Source organism: Pocillopora damicornis, chromosome 7 (genome assembly GCF_964200805.1).
Source record: "Pocillopora damicornis chromosome 7, jaPocDami1.2, whole genome shotgun sequence".
Taxonomy (NCBI): Eukaryota; Metazoa; Cnidaria; class Anthozoa; order Scleractinia; family Pocilloporidae; genus Pocillopora; species Pocillopora damicornis.
The window spans coordinates 5698743-5721877 of NC_142676.1; the positions used below are offsets into that span (position 1 = coordinate 5698743).

The 23135-nt window shown below is 36.3% G+C and overlaps 4 protein-coding genes across 5 annotated transcripts; 1 reads left to right on the forward strand and 3 right to left on the reverse strand.

The window, feature by feature from the left end:
* Positions 1–89: 89 nt before the first annotated feature.
* On the reverse strand, positions 90–8756 carry LOC113684098 (pre-mRNA-processing factor 39). Of its 2 annotated transcripts, none has more exons than XM_027201429.2 (13): positions 8665–8756; positions 8269–8489; positions 7843–7968; positions 7463–7578; positions 6833–7000; positions 6354–6511; positions 5988–6076; positions 5369–5768; positions 4759–4967; positions 2227–2286; positions 1713–1990; positions 1084–1285; positions 90–628 (listed from the first exon to the last, which is right to left on the reverse strand). In XM_027201429.2, exons 1-13 carry the CDS (start codon positions 8732–8734, stop codon positions 551–553), a joined length of 2175 nt encoding a protein of 724 aa, XP_027057230.2. In that variant the 5' UTR covers positions 8735–8756; the 3' UTR covers positions 90–550. The 2 variants fall into 2 exon arrangements, with proteins under 2 accessions (XP_027057230.2, XP_027057221.2); XM_027201420.2 differs by having other exon boundaries at positions 1084–1288.
* A 36-nt stretch (positions 8757–8792) lies between these two features.
* LOC113684120 (transmembrane protein 179) lies at positions 8793–11996 on the forward strand. Its single transcript, XM_027201461.2, has 4 exons — positions 8793–9201; positions 9746–9880; positions 10225–10315; positions 11158–11996. The coding sequence occupies exons 1-4, from the start codon at positions 8933–8935 to the stop codon at positions 11347–11349; spliced, it is 687 nt and encodes a 228-aa protein (XP_027057262.2). The 5' UTR covers positions 8793–8932; the 3' UTR covers positions 11350–11996.
* Positions 11107–16007, reverse strand: LOC113684131 (uncharacterized). Its single transcript, XM_027201471.2, has 4 exons — positions 15655–16007; positions 14070–14192; positions 13809–13905; positions 11107–13094 (listed from the first exon to the last, which is right to left on the reverse strand). The coding sequence occupies exons 1-4, from the start codon at positions 15939–15941 to the stop codon at positions 12999–13001; spliced, it is 603 nt and encodes a 200-aa protein (XP_027057272.2). The 5' UTR covers positions 15942–16007; the 3' UTR covers positions 11107–12998.
* A 247-nt stretch (positions 16008–16254) lies between these two features.
* LOC113684140 (uncharacterized) lies at positions 16255–23113 on the reverse strand. The gene is made up of 4 exons (XM_027201484.2): positions 22813–23113; positions 20249–20371; positions 18383–18479; positions 16255–17650 (listed from the first exon to the last, which is right to left on the reverse strand). The coding sequence occupies exons 1-4, from the start codon at positions 23100–23102 to the stop codon at positions 17540–17542; spliced, it is 621 nt and encodes a 206-aa protein (XP_027057285.2). The 5' UTR covers positions 23103–23113; the 3' UTR covers positions 16255–17539.
* Positions 23114–23135: the final 22 nt, after the last annotated feature.

A 23135-nucleotide genomic window follows, 5' to 3' on the forward strand; every position in this document is an offset into this window, starting at 1 on the left:
GTTTAGCATCTTAAACCATTAAAGCCTTCCAAAAAAATTTACAATTTTTGACTTTTTTAAGTTCTGAATGCTTAAAATAAATCATGCAGTTTCTTTGACAGAAGATACTTTTATTTCAAACAATGTATGTTACAAGGAAATCTTATGTTTATATTTTTTGGCTTATCCTCAGGGTAACCATGATAAAAATGCTACCATGCATCAGTGGCTGTCTATTTGTAGTACATTAATTTTGTTGGAGTTTTTTAAATAATTGAAAAGGCACTGGAACACATAACTAAGGAAAAACTACCAGCACTAAATTTTCAACATTTCACAAGTTCACATGGCTTAATTTGACAACAGCAGCAGAAGGTCATCAAGGAACCCAGCACAATAAGCTGCTTTATGACAAACAGTACCTTTTAATTGCTCATCTGACATGTACTTTATATTATTTATCAAGAAGTGAAAGTCCTCATGTGAGACTATGCAGAGCACTATGTCTGTCATTAACTATGTACATGCATCATTTTTGACTTAGGTCTGTGTATAAAACAAAATAAAAACACTACTGTGTTGCAGTTTGGTGAGGATGTCCATATGCAGCCCCATACTGCTGATACCACTGACTATAGCTGTATGCATTCTGAAAGATAGAGAAACAATGTTTTAAATTCACCCTTAAATCATTAAAGTTTTTTTTTCCTAAGCTCAGTGTAATCATACAAGTTCCTGAGGGCAGCAAAGATTTAGGAAGTAAAGAGCTTTTGCAAAGATGTGAAAACCATGAAGGGAAGGACACAGGCTTTCGGCCAGGATTTGATAAGTGGCCGTCCGTGAATTGATGCTACCTGTTTTAAAATCAAATTAAACTGTCTTGTGAAATGCATTACCAAAAGAATAACAAAACAAAATATTTGATGCAAGATCAACTGTCAGTACATCTGCTTGATATCTGCCCATAACAAGAACAGATTTCCTCAAAACAGAATGGTACAATTGCATGTGCTATTGGCAACAGGGAACGAGCAAACAATCATAGATCAGACAGTTCACTAGCAAAGTTGCCACCAGTTCACCTCCAACTTATTGACAACCTACCGGCTGTGCAGCTGAGTAGGCTGCCCACTGGCTCTGTAAGGGTGTGGAATAGTTATAAGCAGATGCCGCAGCAGAGTAGGCTGCTGCTGATGGATAAGACGCATCGTATGTTTCTGCTCCTGTCAGTGCAGTGCTGGTAGCATGTTGACTATTTTCCACTATTCCATCTTCTGTTTTTGATACTTTGGATTTGATGTCTGAACTACTAGAAAGGATAAAAGACCTTTGAACAGAATTCTGAAGTGCACCACAGTTTATGCTGAATAAAGTAATATACACAACATTAAGGAATACAATAGAAGTTCACTTTTGACAATTTTTTACCATTAAGAAGATACTTATCGCAGATAGCATAGGATTCCCTTGCAAGTAACAACAAAGAAATGAAATTTTGCATAGTGCATTTTCTGTTGGCAACAGGGAACGAGTGAATTGTCATGGAATTGACGCATCCACTAGCTAAAGGTTGCCCCACTTCTCCACCATTAACTTAGCTTTCATTATCTTGCAGCCAGTACTATAACATTTCAGTGACAGTTCTTGTTTTAAAGAAATTCTCACATCTCTCTGTTGTGATATCTCACTTGAAAACTTTTGAAATGCATTTCTTAAGATCAATTACTTCTTACCTATCTCCCTCTTGTGACCTTTTACTGCCAGTCAGTGGGATCAAGGAAGATTTTCCTTTATAAAGTCTAGCATGATTTTCCTGAGCAGCCATTATTTTGGTAATGTCAGCACTGAAATCTTCAAGAAATTCAACTTGTCTTTGAGAGAAACCTTGTTTGACTTCTGTGTTCAGCTCACTGTCTCTCACCAAATCAAAGACTTCTAGAACCTTTTCTTCTTTCAATGGAAATGAAGAAAGCTCTACATCCAAAAGCTGAAGATACAACCTCTTGTTATCCTAGAGAGGAAAAAATTCAATGTTATATAAAAAAAGTGCAACAGATAAATGATTTGACTTCATTAAAGGCACTTTATTTAATGCTATTGTGGAAATGTCCAAAGTGTCCTTAATGCCACACCAACACTGATATGACAAAAAATTAGAGTGTCAAGAGAATAAATAACTGGTACAGATTGATTTTCATCCACTCTTTTCATCCTTCTTGAAATGATACATAGAGTGTTCGTAAATACCTTATCTTTTTCAAGGGCAATTTTCAAGACCTCTCTTGCTTTCTCCACATTACCCATGACCTAATGGGAAAAAAAAGAGAACACTCAGGGGAGCAGACACAAGAACAAAGACAAGCAACACTAATTGAAGAGGGTATGAAACTCAATTCCAGCAACAATACTCAGTCCAAATATCTCATCTACATTGCATAATACAAGATTAAGTCAAGGTCTGTAGGTGATGTAAACCTTTTTGAATTTGCATTTATCATTAGATTTTGAACTACTGATCACAAGCCAACCATTAACCCTTTACACCCTAAAGTCATTATGCATATTCTCCATACTGTTCTTTACATATTTCCTACGGTGCTGACAAGGAGAAATTGAAATTAACCGATCAAAAGCTTCTTTTGTGGGGTATGACTTTAGTCATCCTCATAACCTTAATATATAATTAAGGGGTCACATTATATGGAGAAATAAGATGCTAGTCACTCTTAGGGTTTAACCCATTGAGCCCCACACCTTAGAGCTCAGACTACCCCCTGAAATTCCAGAGAAAATGGCTGCTACAGTGAACACACAGACCACTGCCAAAATAATTTAAAATTTTAATGTCTTCATTTCACTCTACTGAAGGGAAACTGCACAAAGTTGCATATTAAATAATATACTTTCCCCCTGTCAAATTTTATTTTCAACTTGAGCATCAGGCTCTCTCAAAAAAAATTCTAAAGCTAGAGAACGGATTCAACTTCATGATGTACAGCGAGTCATTAGCAAGGTTGCCTTCAGCTTTGAAAGTATTTATCAGTATGATGACTCTCTTTTGCACTCTTATTCCATCAGAATCATGTAAAAAGCTTTCCCTCAAATACAACACCAAAAGACAGATCGCAAATTTCTCCTCAACAAAAGGAATCCTAAACTTTCTAACGCGGGTCAATTTTGAATTTGCCCGCCATAGCGACATCGCGACACGTCACAAGGCGCAGCTATAAAATTACTTTTTGCGAGTCATGAGCAAGAACAAACCAATTTTTACGCCTAAATGAAAAGTTTCACTTTGAACAATGCATATATGTTCTTCGCTTAGGCAAACTTTTGCTCCAAGCGAGTTACAAGGGGGCAAACTTTGCAGAGGACATCGTTTTGGTCTTCTGCGGTCGGGTCAGCAAGATGTAAATATTTCCCCAGAGTCATGAAGCGGTGCTCTGGGATAGTTTTTTTTAAGCAATTAACTCCAACAAACTCGTCAGAATCCCAGTACATTGCCAGCTGAGGAAGTTCATGGATTCCAATGAGAATGTTTAGCCCGAGATACGCTGAAATTTCCGCTTGAGTAGATGTGAACGATCGATCCCCTTTCGAACGAGCGTACGCAACGGTGTATCGGACGATTTCGTCAATGTAAGCATCGTCGATAAATACATTGAAGAAATCTTTGGCAGTTGCATTTTCTCCGAGATCTCTGGTCGGGCCACGACGAATGGAGAATTCCTCAACATTAATTTGTCGCAATTAGCTAGACCATTGAAGAGCATTTGGTCGGCTTTCTTCTGCGGCAGATTCTTCATCACTACTTTCGTCGCTTCCTTCTTCCTCCTCACTAGCGTATAGCTCAACATCGGAATCGCTTCCCCTTTCTTGCGACCGTAGGTCGAAAAAGTCTTCCATCTCGTCATCCACATTGCGAAGCAAGTTTTGTTCATGCTGTGCTTGACGAGCTTGTCGCTTTTTTCAATTTCTTCGATGATAAAACCAGCAAAGACTTCTTGCTCTTCATCGGATGAAAATTAACTTTCATCAATTCTTCCAGAAGCTATGTCTTAGACCACGACATATTTTTGAAAAATTTGTCAAAAATCGCACGGTTAACGTGGAATAGTGAGTTTGGTCTCAAACGAAAGCTTATTTTTTGCATGTCACGTTTCACTGCTTTTCAATACCCAGGGGAGTTTTGTTTCTAAGCTACAGCCAATCAAAACAAGCCATTTCTGACAGGGCGCATGAGGGCGCATTGGAATTTCAGAGGGGTTTTATTTCTGGGCGCATGAGGGCGCATCGGGTGTCAATGGGTTAACCCTTTAACTCCCAGAAGTGATCAAGACAGAATTTCTCCTTACAATATCATTACAATATCAAGCAGACAAGTGATGAGAATAAAGAAAATATCAATTAGGGAATTATAGATTGATCCAATACCAAATTCTCCACGCTAACTTCACAAGAACTGTATGGCAGACAATAAGGAGAATTACTAATGATATCTTGGGAGTGAAAGGGTTAAAGGGTTAAAATGAACAACTTTAGAAAAATGTTTCAAATTTTTAAACCCATGATCTGCCTAGATACTATAAGAATCAATTTATAGCATTTAACAGAATTTCCTTATGGAACAAGATAACAACCCTAAAGCTGAAAAGTTTTTCTATCCTAATAACATTTAACATTGCAAGAAAGAGTTGCATGTTATTACTCTTTGTGAGGTTAGAGGGTTAAAAAGAACCCTTCTAAACACAAGTTGGCCAAACACAATTCTTCTCTTACCTTTGCTAAAAATCGTGAGTATCTAATAGCAAAAAATGTTGCTAACTCCTGGTCACTAGTCTCATTCATGGTCTCTTCATAGAGAGTACAAGTAACTTCAAAGTTGCCCCTCCGTCTTTCCAGGTTTACTCTCTTTAGCTTCACTATTATTATACCAGGAACACCCTTGTCTAACTCAGCCAAAATCTCTGATGCCTTGGCAGCATTTCCTTAAAAAAAAAGATGATAAATTAGTACCAACCATCCCTTTGCCTATATGAGACTAATATCATAACTTTGCCAAAAAATTAATTGAGGCACTTTTTAATCTACCTTGTATAATGCATAATAGGTAGATTTAAAGATTGATGGTAAAATGATCTGTTAAAGATGTCTCGATTCATATGCAATATAACACACACGAAGAAAAAAAGATTGAAAATTTTGGACTTGAAATTAGATAGGACTCCAAGTATCTGTAGCTTTCTTGAGCAGTTTTGATCACACCATGAGATTCTTATACTAAATTATTTCTTCAGGGTTCAATATACACATGCCATACCAAGATGAGATATAAATTGGCTTGCTAGAATTCTAACTGGACATCCTGACATGAAAAAAGTGGACTCACCTTGCTGTTCTTCAAAAGCAGCCCATGCTAAATGAATGGAAGGTTTCCTTGGAAGGTGTATTGTGCATGCTCTCTCGTATACATGGCGGCATGCTTCCACATCATGTGCTTCCATGTAACTAGCAAATCTTTGCCAAAAGTCCTCATACAATGCACATGCAATTACACAACGTTCAAAGAGAATCACAACCCTTCTATGATCACCATTGCCAATTTCAAAATCCAGATATTCTCTCCAGTTCTTTAGCTGGACACGTTCAAGTGGTTTGACATGGAAATATGGTCTCTTTATGGCCTCCTCAAATGTCCAGCGCTTTCTCACTTCTTCTCCTAATGCAGTAAATACTTTTTGTCTTGCTGCAATTACTTTTTCTCTGATTGCAATAGTTTCAGCATCATCCTGAAGGAAAAGAATGTGTAAAACAAACATTCACAAATGAAATAAAAACAAGCTACCACACATTTTAAGCCTCACATTCAAAACAAGCCCAACTAAACCTTCTATCCTCTTGACAGCTTTTTATAACTGCAGTTGTTACTATCATTCCTACATTTACTGACCAATCTAAAGTAATGCCTTTGTAATGCACATTATTTGGAAGTTGAAAGAAACTAATACCTGGGAAGTGACAGAGCTTTCAGCTCCAGGAATGGTAAGGTTTTCAGTTCCAGGAGCTACTTCATCAGCATCAGCATCTCCATCAACACCTTCAGAGACCAAATACAAATAAACTTTTCTGAGAATGCTTGGGACTTTTGGAACATTTAATGTAGTTTGAAAATCATTTATCATGAAAGCAAAAACTGAACATATTCTAATGTCTCATTCCTCATGAATTCTAATGTCAGCAAGCACTTCACCAAGATGGCAAATCTGAAAGCACTGACAAAATTGAAGAGCTTTATACAACACAAGTATTGAGTAGCATCATACAATAAAAGTAGACATAACCAATTATGCAGACTCCATATACACTTCCTATACCTGGTGGATTAGCCGAGGAAGAGGTTACACTTATAAGAGGTTCCACCTCAGCTGATGACAGGCCAGGGGGAGCAGCTGCAACCTCTGCCCTCAGCTTAAGAAGTTCCTCGGTGCACAATACCGCAGCAATAGGGTTGGAGTTTATGTGTTGTTTAAACCTGAAGAAAAGGATAAAAATTAGAGCAAATTATAGGTATTTTTTCTTTTCTTTATTGATTTTCTTAATGTTTTCACTCTCTCAATCTGCTTTGCAATTCTCTCCAAAATGCCTCACATCTCCTTGGCTACAAGCCGGGAAAATTTTAAATTAGTTTGATACAACCATACTGACCACAGCCAAACTTGGTAGATGTGAACATCTAATAGTTCTAACTTAAGTATAGTGGATTTAAAATACCACACAGTTCAGCTTGGTATACTCTTTGACAACTCAGCAGCACATGTACATTGTATTTTTTCAAAATTACCAAAATGCTTACTTTTCAAAGTTCTGGCTGTAATTCTGGGTCGGAACATAAAAGACTCTGTCATATAAAGCTGTTACTCTTTGCAGTTGGCCTTGATTTTTCTCCCAGTCAATGTAAGCATCCCAAAGTTTGTCTGCACGGAACTCTTCTCCAGCCGATGACACTGCTCTTTCAAATAAACTGCAAAAAAGAAATCAAAGAGAGAAGCAAAAAATAACTTAGTAAAAGATAAGTCTAACAAAAAGGCATAAACTAACTACTTGATGCAAAATGTACTTAAATCAGGACTGAATGGATTGAAGCATTAAAATACCTTGTCCATCAGTAAAGAACCCAATACCAATTGACCCGGAAGAGGCTGGCGTGGGTTGCGATGCCCACTCAAAACTGTTTATCAACACCAACCTAACTGTTACTAATAAGAAATACATGGCACAACAAATCATCGGGATTAGATGAACTGCCAAAAATTGAACAAATCAGAAATTCAAAAACAGAACTCTCAAAGTTTTAAACACACTCATCAACAGTGGTCAGATTATCCCCAGTGGAAAGGTTAATGATCTCCTCAAGCCTTTGCTGATCAGTTTTCCTGGAGAACAGATAGCAATGTCAGTATTCAGGTTCATTAATGAAAGTTACCTGCGCATGACCTCTGGGCCATCAATCTGACCTTTGGTACTTTGAGAAACAAAGTTGAGGTAATGTACCCACAAATCCACACTGAGAGGAATGGCTGAAATAGCACCCTCAAATACCTGAAGCAAACAAAAAAAATTAAGTCTATTTAAGTTACTTGATTTTGGAGGGTTTCATGTGTAAATTTGGTTATTACTGGTATTGTAATGTCCTGGTGAGAATCAACGCTAATACATATCAAGTCAAATGGACTGTTCAGACTTGTATGTTGACTTGCAGAAGTAAATCCTTTCAACACATTTGTTTGCTGTAACTATCAGTAGTTAAATTTCCAACTCAGTAGAGCAAATTCAACTTGGTTTTAGTACATCACCAACACATACCTCTCTAGCTCTGTCATTGTTTCCATTTTTCCTTTCCAGGTCAGCATATTTCTTCCAGTACCCATAACAATAAGGGTAACGTTTAAAAAAGGCGTCGAATGCTTGCCTAGCAGATGACAGTTTGTTCTACATACAAGGAAAGTATACACAGAGAAAGACTAAATTAGCGCACACCAAATTCAAAAAGGTTGTGAAAGCAAAGTGCAGGCTGAAAAAGCAACAAGAAATATAAACCTCCTCAAACTGTGGGTTCTACAAACGATGACTTGCATGGTTTTTTTCCAAGTAAAGGCTAGAATTACCCTAAACAAAGAGAATCATCGACCAACTTTAATGATAACATTCAGAGCAAATGAAGTTCAGCTGACAAAGACTTCCACGTGAAAGTGTTTAACGAACAACGGATAGGTTAGGTTTATTACATACCTCTTGTTCGACAAACTGCAAGAGATACGTCCAACTTGTAAAATCCGCGGGGTTTTCCTTCACAGCCTTCCAGTACTTCAATTCTTGTTCGTTGACAACTTCTCCTTCCAGTACTGGGACATTTGTAGAATCTTCGTCACCAATGGGACCATTTGCCTTCGTTTCAGTTATGTTTGCATCATTATCACCCTCTGCCGTATTTTCACCGTTGTCCTTCGCCGCTGCATTTCAATTCCATCGAAGAAAGATAAGAGAGAGATTCAGGCTCATAGAAAAAGCATGTTGCACCTAACATTTACTCTACTACCTTTTTGTCTCCATTCTCAAACGCAAGTTGTCGCCTGACGAATAAATGGAAATAAAGCTTCACAATGAAAGAGAACATGAGACACCAACCTACAGGATGAAAAGGATATTCGCTGGATTCAACCTCGTTACCTGCCAGCCTTTCCTGAACGGCCGCCATGTTAGCCAGGGTTTGCTGCAACAAACGAGTGAGAGAAACTGGTCAATAAATAGTGCAACGAACCTTACCCGAAACTTTCCGAAGGGAGCCGAAGATAAACGGAGCAAATTATTGGTATGCTTAGCATACCGATATCTCCTAATCCTAGTAATTCAATGTTTACATCGAGAAAAAGTGTATATTTTGCTTTCACAAAATATGCAGCGAGCGGAGCGATTTGAGATTTTCTTCTACGTCGTAGCCCTCGCAGCTGGATGTTGCATTTCAGTTCTTCTTAAACTCAACGAAACTAATTTCAATGGTGACTGTTTACTTTTTGGAAAACTGGATATTCTAACCAACAACATATTCATGGGAAGTCAAGCGTACTGTAATTTTACATTTTACTCCTCTTTGACAAACGCCATCTTAGCGATTTTGCTCGGATTTGGCCAATGCTGCTGTAGTGTACACACCTACAATTGGAGGTAAGGTGTTGATTAAATGAAATTGATGGCGAGTTTATTAAGACGATCGAAGTGCCGAAATCTTATTTATTATTTTTAAATATATTCAACTCTATCATGCATATTTTTATTTCCAATTTTTTATCTCCCAGATTAGTTATTCCCTCTCTAGTATAGATTCCATGTTACCGCGGGTCTGAACAGTTGTACATCACAGGAGACGTCAAAATCTGATCTACTAATTAAAAAAGTAAAAAATGGACGCACAGCGCCATAGAATTCGAATCGATTTGTTAAAAAGTAAAAGATAAAAAAAGTTAAACATACTGCTTCCTAAACCCTACCATCAACCTTTAGATATCCAGTTTTCAGGAAAAATTTGTTCTTCTTAAGTTTGCAATTCCGCTTTTTAAAGCTCACATTAAAGAGGTTTCAGATGTACATGTGTGTATTTGTCACCACCTGTCAACATTGACACTTCAACAAAGAATCAATTTTTAAATTTAATTTTAAGTTTTTGTCTTCAGCCCTACTCATATTTCCTTCAACATTCCACCATTTCTAGCATAGTTTACTTCAAATTCATGGCCACCATTTTAGCAGCAATCGCATGGATCAACTGCTTGGTGTGTACTATATTTATCATCACTGGCTTCAACAAATGGTGTAACTCTGTAACCAACAATGGAAACATTGAAAGGTATGTTTCATTGGAAGTCTTTCTCACAAGCAGCATTGTTCTTATGGAACAGAAAGCTCTGCAAGCCTTCAAAACCACCTGCTTGCCACTGTTTACATTAATGCAAATGTTAAATTTCTGTTTCAGGAAATTTGTATCACATGCAAGCTGAGTTTGTTGATTTTTATTTTTATAATTACTGTTCTTCCTGATTTGAGGGTTTGACCCTTTAGCACCCAGGAGTGACCAGCACCTAATTTCTTCTCCCAACAATACCCTTGAATAAACCTCCTTAATCTAAATCATAGCTATTGAAATAATGACAATCTCTGACTATTCACATGTGAAGCTTATGTCATCTACAGGTGCAAAAATGCAGAAAGGTGGGATTGGACTGTTTACAGACCAGTTGGTATTGATGGCAGAAACTTTTACACCCACCTGTTTATAGCAGAGGTTTGTGTAGCCTACATATAGCCATACCTCCCCCCCCCCCCCCACTTCATTTTACCTTGGGAGGGGAAGGGCACAGCTAAATGTAGGCTAAGATTTGTAATGTCATTGAATAAAAATTTCAAATGAATGTTAACATTGAACACTGAACAGCTAGTCAATAATTCTTGTAAGGTCTTTCTTGTGCTGTATGGCAAATCATTCAATGACAGGTCTCTTAAAAAAAAATTGGTTAATTCTGTTTCCTGAGAATCTCAGTGTTTCCCAAGGCAAAGCCTCAGGAAATATTGAAATTATTGTTTTGAGAGCCTAGTCATCAAGTGATTTGTAATACAGCACAAGGAATACATTATTTAAATTTCAATTAACCCTTTACACCCTAACATCAATATCCATATTCTCTATACTCCTTCTATACACTTCTTTTGGTACTGACAAGGAGAAATTGTCTTGTAATCAAAGCTTCTTGGATTGGCAACCATTTTCTATATTCTCACAATGTTGATAGAAGATGCTAGTGAGCAGTATTGCTGTGAGGAGAACTTACATGGCGGTCAACCTTAGCTTAACACCATTTCACACCAATTTTGGTCATGTTTTGTTCACCTGCAACAGTCAATGTTCACAGGTAACACAGCACAGGTACCCATGCCACCGGCTTAAAAAAATTTTGCAATGTCAGTTGCTCAGAGACCTGCCTGAAGATAGTTTCGTTGTTGAATGTCATGTGACCTCAAAGTAAACAATGAAAGGGTGAACATTTGGGGAAAAAATTTCAGCTATTAGACAAAAAGTCTCAATATAACAATTTTAATACACGCGTTTTCATTTTTTTTTTACACCAGGTTGCATCATATTCTGCTTTAGGGATTTGGTTTATCATAACAGTGTTCTCTGGTAGAAATTTCAAGAAAAGCTTATTTGAGATGAAAGCTTCTGAGTATTACCTTACTGATGAGAGAATGGCATACTCATCACCCATCCAAGAAATTCCATTTTATGAGGTTACAAGTGACATGGGATCAAGATATCTTTAAATTGGTACTTCTTAGTTTGCAAATATTCAGAAATGTTTTGCTACATTAATAATATAGAAATTTATAGCTTCAGAAAACCAAATGAGAAGTTTTTCATTTGAAATAAATAATGATGAAATAATGTAAACTGTCTCCCACAGTGTCCAGAGTCATCATCTTAAGGAACATCAGATAGCAAATATCAAAAAAATTAATATTCCATAGCATAAAAGGCTTTATACTGTAAGACTTGAAAAACTTAATAAAATAACTGAGATATTACCTTTTGTCGTAATGGTTAACCCAAAGTTGTTTTATAAAAGAGCATTAGACAAAACTTTCTATCAGTTAACCAGCCTACAACCATGGCAGGATGTTGGGAACTGGAGTCGACAACAGAAAGCGTGTTCTATAGCTTAATTAACATTCTTAATATTGACCTTCTGGTACATATATCTATACTGTTTATAAGTTTCACAGCAGCTTAAATTCTTAAAATTGGTTTCCATTTAGTTTCAATTGGTGTCACTCCAGTGTATGTGGAAAACTGTGTAGCCTACTGCATGATTTTGTCACTTTCATCATCACAACATTGACTGATTTTTTTGGTTATTTACTGCCTATGTTAATGGGCATAGAGAGATTGAATAAATAGTTATTTTAAGTTATTGAGAGGAACCATCAGTGAGTTATGTTTGTTAAATTATTCAATATGAAATAAAATACTAATATCCTTTAACCCTTTAACTCCCATGAGTGACCAAGACAGAATTTCTCCTTACAATATCAATACAATATCAACTAAATAAGTGATGAGAATAAAGAAAAATACCAATTTGGTCATAATTAGTTGATTCAATACTAAATTCGCTGAACTAACATTATAAAAATTGTATGGTTGATGGTGAGAAGAATTACAAATTTGATCTGGGAGTTAAAGGGTAAATATCAGGACACCAAACAATGAAATTTATTCCCTTCTTTTCATAAACCATGAGCTATTCAACCAGCAGAGTCTCATTAGAGCCTACATGCATCACACTATTAATTCTAGAATAATTCTGTATGAACTCCTACTGTTATTTTTCTATTCTATGTAACTAAGTTGAAGTATATTCTGATTTAGAGGATAACACTCTTGAGCTGATATTTGTACATGTAACAACAAAACACACTTAACCCTTTAACTCCCAGAAGTGATTAACATAAAACTTCTCCCTACAATATCCATACATTCTTCAGCAAACAGGTGATGAGAATATTCAAAATTATCAGGTAGAAGCCACTGTCTTGATCTAGCACCAAGTTCTCATAACTAATTTACAAGGAAATGTGTAGCAGCTACAGGGGAGAATTAACAATCAGATTTTGGGAGTTAAAGGGTTAACTCTATATCTCCCAAATGTGACCAAGACAGTTCTCCTTACAGTATCAATCAGGTAATAGACGAGAAGAAAATATCAATTAGGGAGTCATTATTTGATCCAATATCAAATTCTCCGAACTACAATGTATCATCATAAGAATGTCAAAAACACTAAGGAGAAATACTAATTGGATCTTGGGAGTAATAGGGTCAAGGGAAAATCTGTCAGCACTGAGTTAGCCAGGTGTCAAAATGATCCTCATGGAGAGGTCAGCGAAAGAAGTCAGTTAAACTGAATCATCTATCAAGGTGTTGAAGTAATTTGCAGCCCAGCCCACAATCGCACAAAATGAGTCACACATAAGACAGACAATAACAAACAGGCACACCAACTGGAACCCTGAAAAGAAGAGAAATACAGGTATATAAGAAACCAGGAGGAAGAATTCAAAGTATTTAAAAATATATTGTAACATGGAAGCATGAAACAGTATGATCCCTTCCCTAAACACCCACTCTAGCACAGAGACAAATACACACACTGAAAATAACAAAACTTAAAAACAATTAAGATATCTTGAATTTTCAATTTGCACACAGTTACTTTGTCCCTGCAAAAGGCAGCTTTTTACTTCGTGTAAAAATTTCCTGATATAAATGCATTGTGAAGTGTCCCCTTTAGATTATGATCATGGTTGTCAAAAATTCCACTAACACACCTATCCTACCAAATCACCCTTTTAATAATCTAGAGAAACATTTCTCTGCAATCACATGGAATATGAACATGATCAAAGATCCTTGTCACAAGGTTCCCGTCTCTTAGCGTAATGCAACAACAAATTGAAACTACCGGCTATAGTTTCTGACAATGGTAACCATGTATCTGCTTAGAAGCTGGACAATCTGAAACATGCAGTATCTGCAAGGTCAGTCACAAGTATCCAAATGATCAAGCCATAACAATAATCATGAGAAACAAGAACTTCAAAGGGATGTAGTGCAGACCCCCCTGCCATTGGAGTCCCAACTACAAGTAATGACTTTATAAGGAGAATAACTGACCAAGGAATCTAAGAGATTACATTTGACCTGGTTCAAGTCTTAAACCTACCTCAATTTTTTGTAGTAACCTATATGAATTTGAACAATAGCAATACTTTGGGGTGAAATTTTTCCAATCCATTGAGCTAAAATGTTCTGCACTGCATCTGCAAGTCGGACAAGGTGAAAATGATTAGTTCAGATTGCAGCTACCTGGTTTTAACGAAAATAGTATCAATAAATGTATAACCTTCAGTTAAAATAACCTACAGTTCAAATCTTGGTAGTGAAAGAGCTAATAGAAGTAGAGCATGCAAGAATGTTCACTAACCTGTTTATGACAAAGGACTTGCAAAATTCTCGAAATCCAGAGGAAATAATCCAAGAGGATAGAAATGCAAGAAAAGCAGATACAGATATGAGACCAAGAACTCTTGAACAATTGCTCTGTGACCTGAGGAAAGAGGACTCTGATTTGTTTACAACTTTTCTTTTGGTTAAACACACATATCCTATGTAATCATTTGTAAGTTACAATAAGTATGTAATTCAGGAAGAGGGGGAAAATATAGCTAAATTGCATTTGGGGTACTCTCAAGATGTAGGGGAGGAGGAGGAGAGAGGGGCTTAAAATCTGGCAAAATTAAGGTTTTAATCAACTCAATCCCCAGTTCAAATGGTCATGATAGTTTATGATACTTTCAACTATCACTTGTGTTTGAACACAAACTCTCATGCACTATCATCCATGATCATCAATTATCATTTAGTTAGGACATGTACAAATTCAACATGATACTTGATGGTAGTGAATGAAAGATGAAACTTGCGACAACTATTATCATTTATCATGACTGTTTGAATGGGGCTTAACTCAAACTTCCTGCTAACATGAAGCAATTTGTTTCCCTTTAGGCCATTCTCTATATATTTTTACCCTCAACAACTCAAACCACTTTGAAGCATGTCAGTCAATACTGACAGTAAACACTGCTTTTGCCTTATTTTTAGTCGTCTTTGTTTTCAACTTCTGATAACTCGAACATTTATCAATTTCCCTTGAAGGTTTGAGTTATTGAGATTTGACTATATGTGAAAGTGAAATGTGATCATCGCAGTAAATAATAACATGCATGACTATATGTATATGTTTTGTCTCCCCAATCAGTGACCCCCCCTCCCCAACAAATGGTTCCATACCCCCCATAACTGGTGCAATTAACCACAAAAATGTGTGTCAAGCTAATGAATAAGTTTCCTGTAATGTTTGTTTTTGCAAAGACTTTTGGGATCGCCACAGGGCAAACATTGCAAGTTGCTAAAGTGTAATATGTGGTGAGAGCATTAAAACAGTTTCACAATAATCCTTTTACAAGGAGAAAAGTTTATTTGTATAATTTTAGCCTGCAGTGCAGGCATCTCATTAAGGGGAGTCAACATTGAGATGCTTGTAATCATTTCTTCAAAAGGCCATGTTTGATTTGGAGTTAGAGTTGCCCATGGGGGAAAGGGGTGGGGAAAGGCAAAGAGAATATTCACACCCCCACTCCCACCCCTATCCTTGTTTTTAACTGTCCCTCACCCACTTTGTACATATTTCTTTCTCTCCCCAGCCTTTCACTGCGATCAAAATCAAAGATGCCGGTCATAATTTTTGCTGCAGGCTAGTACAACATATATTACATTTTGTGGTTGTTCAAACAAAAACTTGATCTTCCCTCATCTCAAAATTATGTTAATTCTGATAAAAAGGCAGCAAATAGGCACTTACCTCTCTTCAAAATTATTATTTTGGACGTAGAAACTACCTTTTGCTAAATATTTCCTTCGTTTGCCCCATAGCGATCCCAGAAATCTTTGCGCAAGCACAGGGATCCGAATCATTGCCGAAAGGTTAATTTGAACAACATACTCACCTATATCTTCCCCCTCTAACGAAGCTGAGCACAACCAATGAGCATAACCCTGCTGCTAAGTGCAAACAGGCCGGCAAATAGCACCACCCTGGGGAAGAACCTTGTAGAATTCGAGCTCGTTCGTACAACTTCGCGAATAACATGCATTGTCCAGCGCACAACTTAGTAACTTCATTCAGCCGCAGACTAGAAAATATACCCAAAAGCATCGACAAGATCAAGAGAATAGCTTCACTAATATGAAACTGATACTTGAGACTGGAAAATCCTGTGAAGTTTAACACCATATTTCCGTGAAAATACCGACGTAACTTTCTGGTGATCTCACCAGTTCGCCATACCGACTCATGATTGGGACGAAAGAGAGAGACTGGATTCTAATGGCTCCGTACTTAACCGCACCAGGCGTGTTTTGCAGAGTCTCTACTTCTTTCACTGACATGTTTCAATTTCATTTTAAATGTTTCAACGAAACATCTGTTCCGTATAATATGAATATAATTGACTATGATCAAATAACCTTAAACGAAAACTTGCAAAACTAGTCCCATCCAATAGTTCTCGCAAACTTACTGCTATCAAACTTGGACTTGACCAAACTTTTATATGGTGTATTTCTTTATTAACCTTTGTTAAATGCTATGGGTGAAATTCACCATATTTCGCTTAAAGATGAGCAAAAAATAACAGTTTAAGAGTAACAATGTAACAGCAAATTCTCCTAACCCTTTAACTCCCATAAGTGAATGAATGAATGAATGAATGAATGAATGTGTATTTATATACCGCACATATCACATACTGTCTCAAGGCGGTTTACAATTCTAATTGAGTGAGATCGAACATCAGCTTGTAAAGGCGCCTCTGGCTGCCGCTATCAGTCCATATTTGATCTCACTCACCCACCCAGCCCATGCATGAAATGTACAATGAAACAACAGATAGACCACCACACCGGGAACTACGCCCCCTACTCTTTTCGACGAGTGTGTGGGTTCTTTAACGTCCCCTGCTGACCATGTAACACTGAAGATGCAGGAGACGGGGCCTACGGTTTATAGTCCTTATCCGAGAAGACTTGAATGTCTAACCATTTGCTGGTACAATTACAAAGGCAGCACATTCTCCTCAGTTATTTTAAGACCCTGAGTGTTGGTCAGGTCTGGGGCTCGAACCCTCGACCTCCCGCACAGCAGACTGGCACTCTACCAACTGAGCTAACCAGGCGGCGGTGACCAAGTGACCAAGACAGAATTTCTCCTTACAAAATCAATACAATATCATGCTGACAAGTGATGAGAATGAAGAAATATATCAATTAGGGAATTATAAATTGATCCAATACCAAATTCTCCAAACTAACATCACAAGAACTTTAAGCAGGCAGTGAGGAGAATTACTAATGAGACCTTGGGAGTTAAATCAGCCTAGACTAGCTAGCTAGTAACCATGACTTTCTCTCTTCTTTCTTTAAGAAAATATACAACATTTTTTAAAAACATATTTAGACACAATCAAAATAAGATCAAAATTGATTTTTAAAAGAAGTAGTATATTTTCTTAAATTTGATACATTTCTGCTGCTACCTAGACCTTTTGAAGAAATAAATTATGTTATATATTAAATAAAGATTTCTTTTAAATCCACTATCACATTTTTTTATTCTTGAAGAGCCTTCAAAAATAAAAAAAATAAAAAAATAAACAATGAAACTGTTCAGGGGTGCATTGGACTATAATCTACCTTCTATTAACCTAATATAGGAAATAAGACATGTTGCTATGGTGCCTACAATTTTTACCATTTATCAAAGGAGATACATGTACAACATTCTGAAGTTTTAGCTTGAGTTTTTCATTTTGAGATATACTCCTTTGTAAAAGACTATTCATCATAAAAATTTAAGTTTTTAGTTGTGTGGAATCCTGCAAACAATTTTCGAGCACGAGTCACACAAAAAACACATAGGAGTAGACAGGCAGACCAGCCAGATGCCTAATAAAAAAAAAAACACAAACGCAATCAAAATTAGATCAAAATTGATGAAGCTTGTAATTCAAGCCATTTGAACTGGATATTTATTTTTCTATACCTCTAATTTATTTTATTTTCCCCCTCTAATTTTTACACCAAAAGACATTGGAAAATAAAGATAAATTGATTCTTAGGGTTCCAATCAGATAAACTATGAATTGACACTTAACAATGTCACCCTCATGTGAAAAAGCCCTGGAACTGTACAACTACATTGTATTGTCTGTAGTAAATAATGTCTTATGCTATACCCATGAATATGTTTCACATCTCAATAGAAATGGTCATAGGGAAAGTCTGTACTCAAGCCAACTGGCTCACCCAGTAAGAGTTTATCTCAGTCCCAAAACAAGAAGCAATTGGGAGTACAGGTGCACACAATACACAGGTAAGTACAGTGTTACATGTACTTCTTCCTCTTCAATAGGATACCAGTTCATCATAAGGTACCCACCAGCATTTTATTAGGAACCCATCTATATGGCTGGATGGAGAGAAACATTGCAAGAAAGAAATCTATGACCTGGCCAGGTCTCAAACCCAGATCTTTCAACCTGGAGTCCAGCACACTGACCACTAGGCCATCACATCAAAATTAACCGTATGGGAGTTCTATGATTATCATAGAATTCCCTGATATCTAACCAATTAGGAGACTTCTCTAAGAAGGCAGGACCAAAATGTAATGTTTACCTCTGCTAATTGTAAGATGAAATATAAATCGCCACCATCAGTGTACTTGGGGGTGAAATTTTTCCAATCCATTGCCTTTATATGTGCATGAATGCATCTGCAAAGATGACATGGAAACAGTTATTTTAAATAAATAGTCTAGAAATTAAACCCATGTTATATGATTACAAGAATTATGAATGGTCAATAAGAGTAATTTGCATGGAAATCAGTATGTATTTCTCAATGCCCAAAACTTGCATTCTTCCCTCAAATAAGAGAGAGCAATAAATGTTCATCCACACCATGGTGTTGATATTTTTCTCACCCATCCTAACTTAACCCTTATACCCCTGAGAGTGACTAACATCTAATTTCTCCATACAATATCACCCATGAAACACCCATTAAAGTCATAAGAAAAAAGGAAATAATGAAGGGTAAAGAAGCTTTGAGGGTAAAGCTTCAGGTAAAGAAGCTTTGATTGTTAAACTAATTCTCCTTGTCAGCACCTCAGGAAATGTACAGAGAACAGTAAAGAGAATATGCATACTGATGTTACAGGATGATTAGGGTTAAGAACCTTGCATGTAAAAAATGCGTGTTTTTACCATTTTCTGCTTTTCCTTCACACTAGGTTTCAAGAGATGCTGAAAAAATTAGCAAGAGGGTCCCCTGTACTTTTTACACAGAGTGTGATTGGGTGTTTTTTTTTCTCTTGATTCATCTGTTGATTTTTTTCCTTATAATGATTAATCAAAGATAACAGATCTTTTCATGTCCACATGAACTGATTTTTCTATTTAAACAAGACTCTTGAATGAAGAACTAAATTAAACGTGATTTGTGAACCATTTTGCTTTGCATGATGAATGAACAGCTTTTAAATGGTTCTGCAAAATGTATCGTTCTCTTGCGGTTAAGTTGGACAGGACATGAACTTCATTTGGATCGACAAAAGTCATAAACCAGACAGCTAATGGTCCTTGAACAAATAAGATAAGACCTTGTGTCATCATTTGTCACTTTAGACTGATCAAGACCAGAAAAAGTACAAAATTAATTCATGAATTTAGTTTTTTATTTTTATGTAAAATGTTACAAAATTTTGTGTGAATGTGATATAATTTTTGATATTAATCGTGATGTGTGAAAAGGCTAAATATTTTTATGTGACTGTGTTTCACAAAGGAATATAAGGGGCCCTCTAGCTATAATACAGCCTTTGACTATGAGAGAGATCTTTGCAGTAATGAACACTGCTTAAGCCTTTAACTTCCAGATCAAATTTGCAGTTTTCCTTACTGTCAACCATACAATTCTTATTAATGTTAGTTCAGAGAATTTAGTATTGGATCAACCAATTATCCCCAAATTGATATTTTTCTTTAATCTCATCACTTATCTGGTCAGTTAGTGAAAATAAGGCTTTAATGTGGCCTTTTTTCTAAATTACTGTTAACTTTTTCACACTAGAAACAAGGAATTCTTAATTAAATGTAACAATGCTTTATGAGATAACTCTACCCACAATGAAGCAATTTTTGAAGACCTACAGTTGTTTCTACCAGTAAAGGCCATTTCAGTGTGGATCAATGACAAAATTAATAACAGAAAGTATTTACAGTGTTTAGTGAAGTGAGGAATCCTCCTGAATGTAATAATACTAGTGACTTTTACCATGACCTTATTGATGTTCCCTGTGACTATGATCAAGAAGTTGCTTAATTATGTCATAATAGTGTAATAAAGTGTAATAAAGGTTTCATTTCTTCATTTATTTTTATTAATTTTATTTTCTACAACTCTCCTTGACTTTCTAGATTTTTTATAACTAGCATGAACCCCCTCTTCACTATGTTTGACCCAAAAAAAGTGTTCACTTACTTATTAATGATGAATGACTTGCAAAATTCACGAAATCCAGAAGAAATAATCCAAGATGACAGCAAAACAAGAAATGCAGAAAGTGACCCTAGACCAAGAACTCTCAAATCCCTGCTGCGTGACCTGAAAAGAAAACAGCCCTGTTTACCCTTTAAATTTGTAATTCTTCTACTGTCAATCACACAATTCTTATAATGTTTGTTCAGAGAATTCTTTATAGGATCAACTAATTACTCACAAATTGACATTTTTCTTTATTCTCATGACTTATCTGGTTTATAATGCTTTGATATTGTGTGGAGAAATTCTGTCTTGGTCACTCATGGGAGTTAAAGGGTAAATGCTATATTAATTTGGACAAGATCTGAAAGGAAGAAAAATACCCAAAACATATACCACTGCACATTTACTTAAAACTCAGATTTGGTTCAACATGAGACACTAACAGTTTTTACAAAGCAATCACTGTATTTCAGGGCCAAAAATGTTTATTACAATACAATAGAAGAATCTAAAGCAAATATGGGTAATCGCATGGTTAGAGTGCAATTTCATATAATATATCAAATACTTGATACTGTTAAGACCAGTACCAAGACCAAGATACTCAAAGACCAAGAAGAGTGCACAAACCCGAAGGGCTCATGCAATCAGTGATTTTTGTTTGTTTGTTTGTTTGTTTTGAGTTATCACCTCTAAGCACATCTCTCATTATTATGTTAAATCTATAATTGTACATTGTATGAATATATATTTATATTCTATAAGTATACTCATACACTTGTGTGTTACATATCAATTATCAAAGGCTGCAGCCTAGGGGCCAAAAGCTGATCTTTTTTAAAAACTTTTCAAACCAGAAAACAATTCAATTATATCACCATGCATCTAAATATCAGCAACAGAAAAAAAATTAAACTATCACTGACACCAAACACCAAACTAATACCAACCAAAATCAAAGTGCTCTGTGAGCAAACTCGTGAATTGACACATGATTTTTTAGATTATGTTTAATGTTATCTGGTTTAGGGAATTTTGTGGTTGATTGTCATATCTAGAGTACGAGCAGTAGTTCAGTGTTCGCTAATGTAGCAAAGAAACAAAGCAACGTTGGGATAAGAAGGCATTACAATTGAAATGATCATGCTATTACATTTGGCAAGGTGGATGATGTCATGTGTTTTAAACGTCTATCATTTTTGTTTCTGGTTCAAAAGAAAAGGTTGGAAGTAAATGTGGGTGAAAAGTGAAATTTACTGTCTTTCGTTGTAAATATTAGAAAATCAAGGCAATACTGTCTTAATGAAAACATTAACGATTCCCTCTTTCTCAAATGAGACAAACGGGAACGAGTTTTGTGTGATATAATTAAGCCAAGCCTGCCACCGTCATTTTGGATCTCCGCCTGGGTAGATTTAAGTCACGTGCTAGGCAACGTATAATCAATAACAAGATAGAATTTCATTTCAGGCCCAGTTATCAATTTCGTGGTGTGTAACTTTCGCATTTTAGTACGTTGTATGTATATGGAATCTTCAATTTGTCTTAAAACCTTAAAAGAAAATTTTTCTTTAAAAATTCACTGAAATCGGTAGCTAAAATTGTTTGTTTAGGTGTTATCTGATTTTCGTGTTAACTTGTTATTTCGTCAGTCGCCGGCATCTTCTGTTGCTTCACACAGGAAAAACACACGCGACGAAACGTAATGATCAATTTTGTCCTCAATCTCACGCTATAACAGAAAAAGCTTTTGAACATCTGTAAACTCCGAGCGCTTTGCAGTAAGTGATATTTTCAACGAATCTTCGGATTGTTTTCAAGTTCAAGGATTGTAAATTACAATTTTATGAAAAACGAAGGTTGTTCTGTTATTTCAGTGTGAATCCTTGCATGCCTGCCAGTCGCTGGCGCCGCTTGTTGAAACTAAAACGAAAAAAAAAACTCTTTTAAGATTATCATTGGCTTCTTTTTCACCCCACCACTATTCTTAGCAAAAAAGGTCGCCATTTCGTCTGTTTATTGCTCGCCAAAAACTATAAAATGCACTCAAAAGCCTAAAATCTAAAAAAAGTTTACAGGAATCGACCAATCGAGCGAGCGAGCGAGCGAGCGAGCGAACTCCATTCCCCACATCGTATCTATAACTCGCTCTTGCGCATGCGCGCAATTCACGAGTTAAAAACTGAATAACAAAAGAGGAAAACCATCTTCAAATATCTCCATAACGTAGGATAGAATAAAATAATACATTTTTACATGTACTGAAGACAAACAATGAAGATAATAATTGCAAAATAATCAATCATTTCTATATATTAATTAACTAAAAACACCTTTGAAAATTATATATTTGTCAGTTGGTATCACTGCTTAAAAAAAACCAGTTCAAGGCTAAACTTCAGAATACCCCGCAACTCATTTACATGTGTCGGGAGGCTTTGAAGATCGAGGCATAACACAATAGACGCTATTCTTATTCAATGACATGTAAATGAGTTGCGGGGTATTCTGAAGTTGCTCCCAGTTCAACGGTAAAATTTATACAATCTACTTATCCATACCTTCTTCCTTTTATTATTAATTTGAGCACAAAGACTGAAGTTGTGGTAGCAGCTAAGTTGAAAACCATTGGCAAATAGCACCAACTGGGAGATGAACCTTGGAGAATTCGAGCTCTCTCGTACAACTTCGCGAACAGAACACACTGTCCCCCGCAACGCTTCTTTGCGGTATACAGGAACGAAGAAGACGTTGTCTCTAAAATTATCGAAATAATTAAGAGAAGAATTTCACTCACATAAACTTTTTGAGGAAGACATACGATCTTTCTCTTCATCGCAGACCAATACATTTTTATTGACCGTGAGAGAATGGACACTACTTG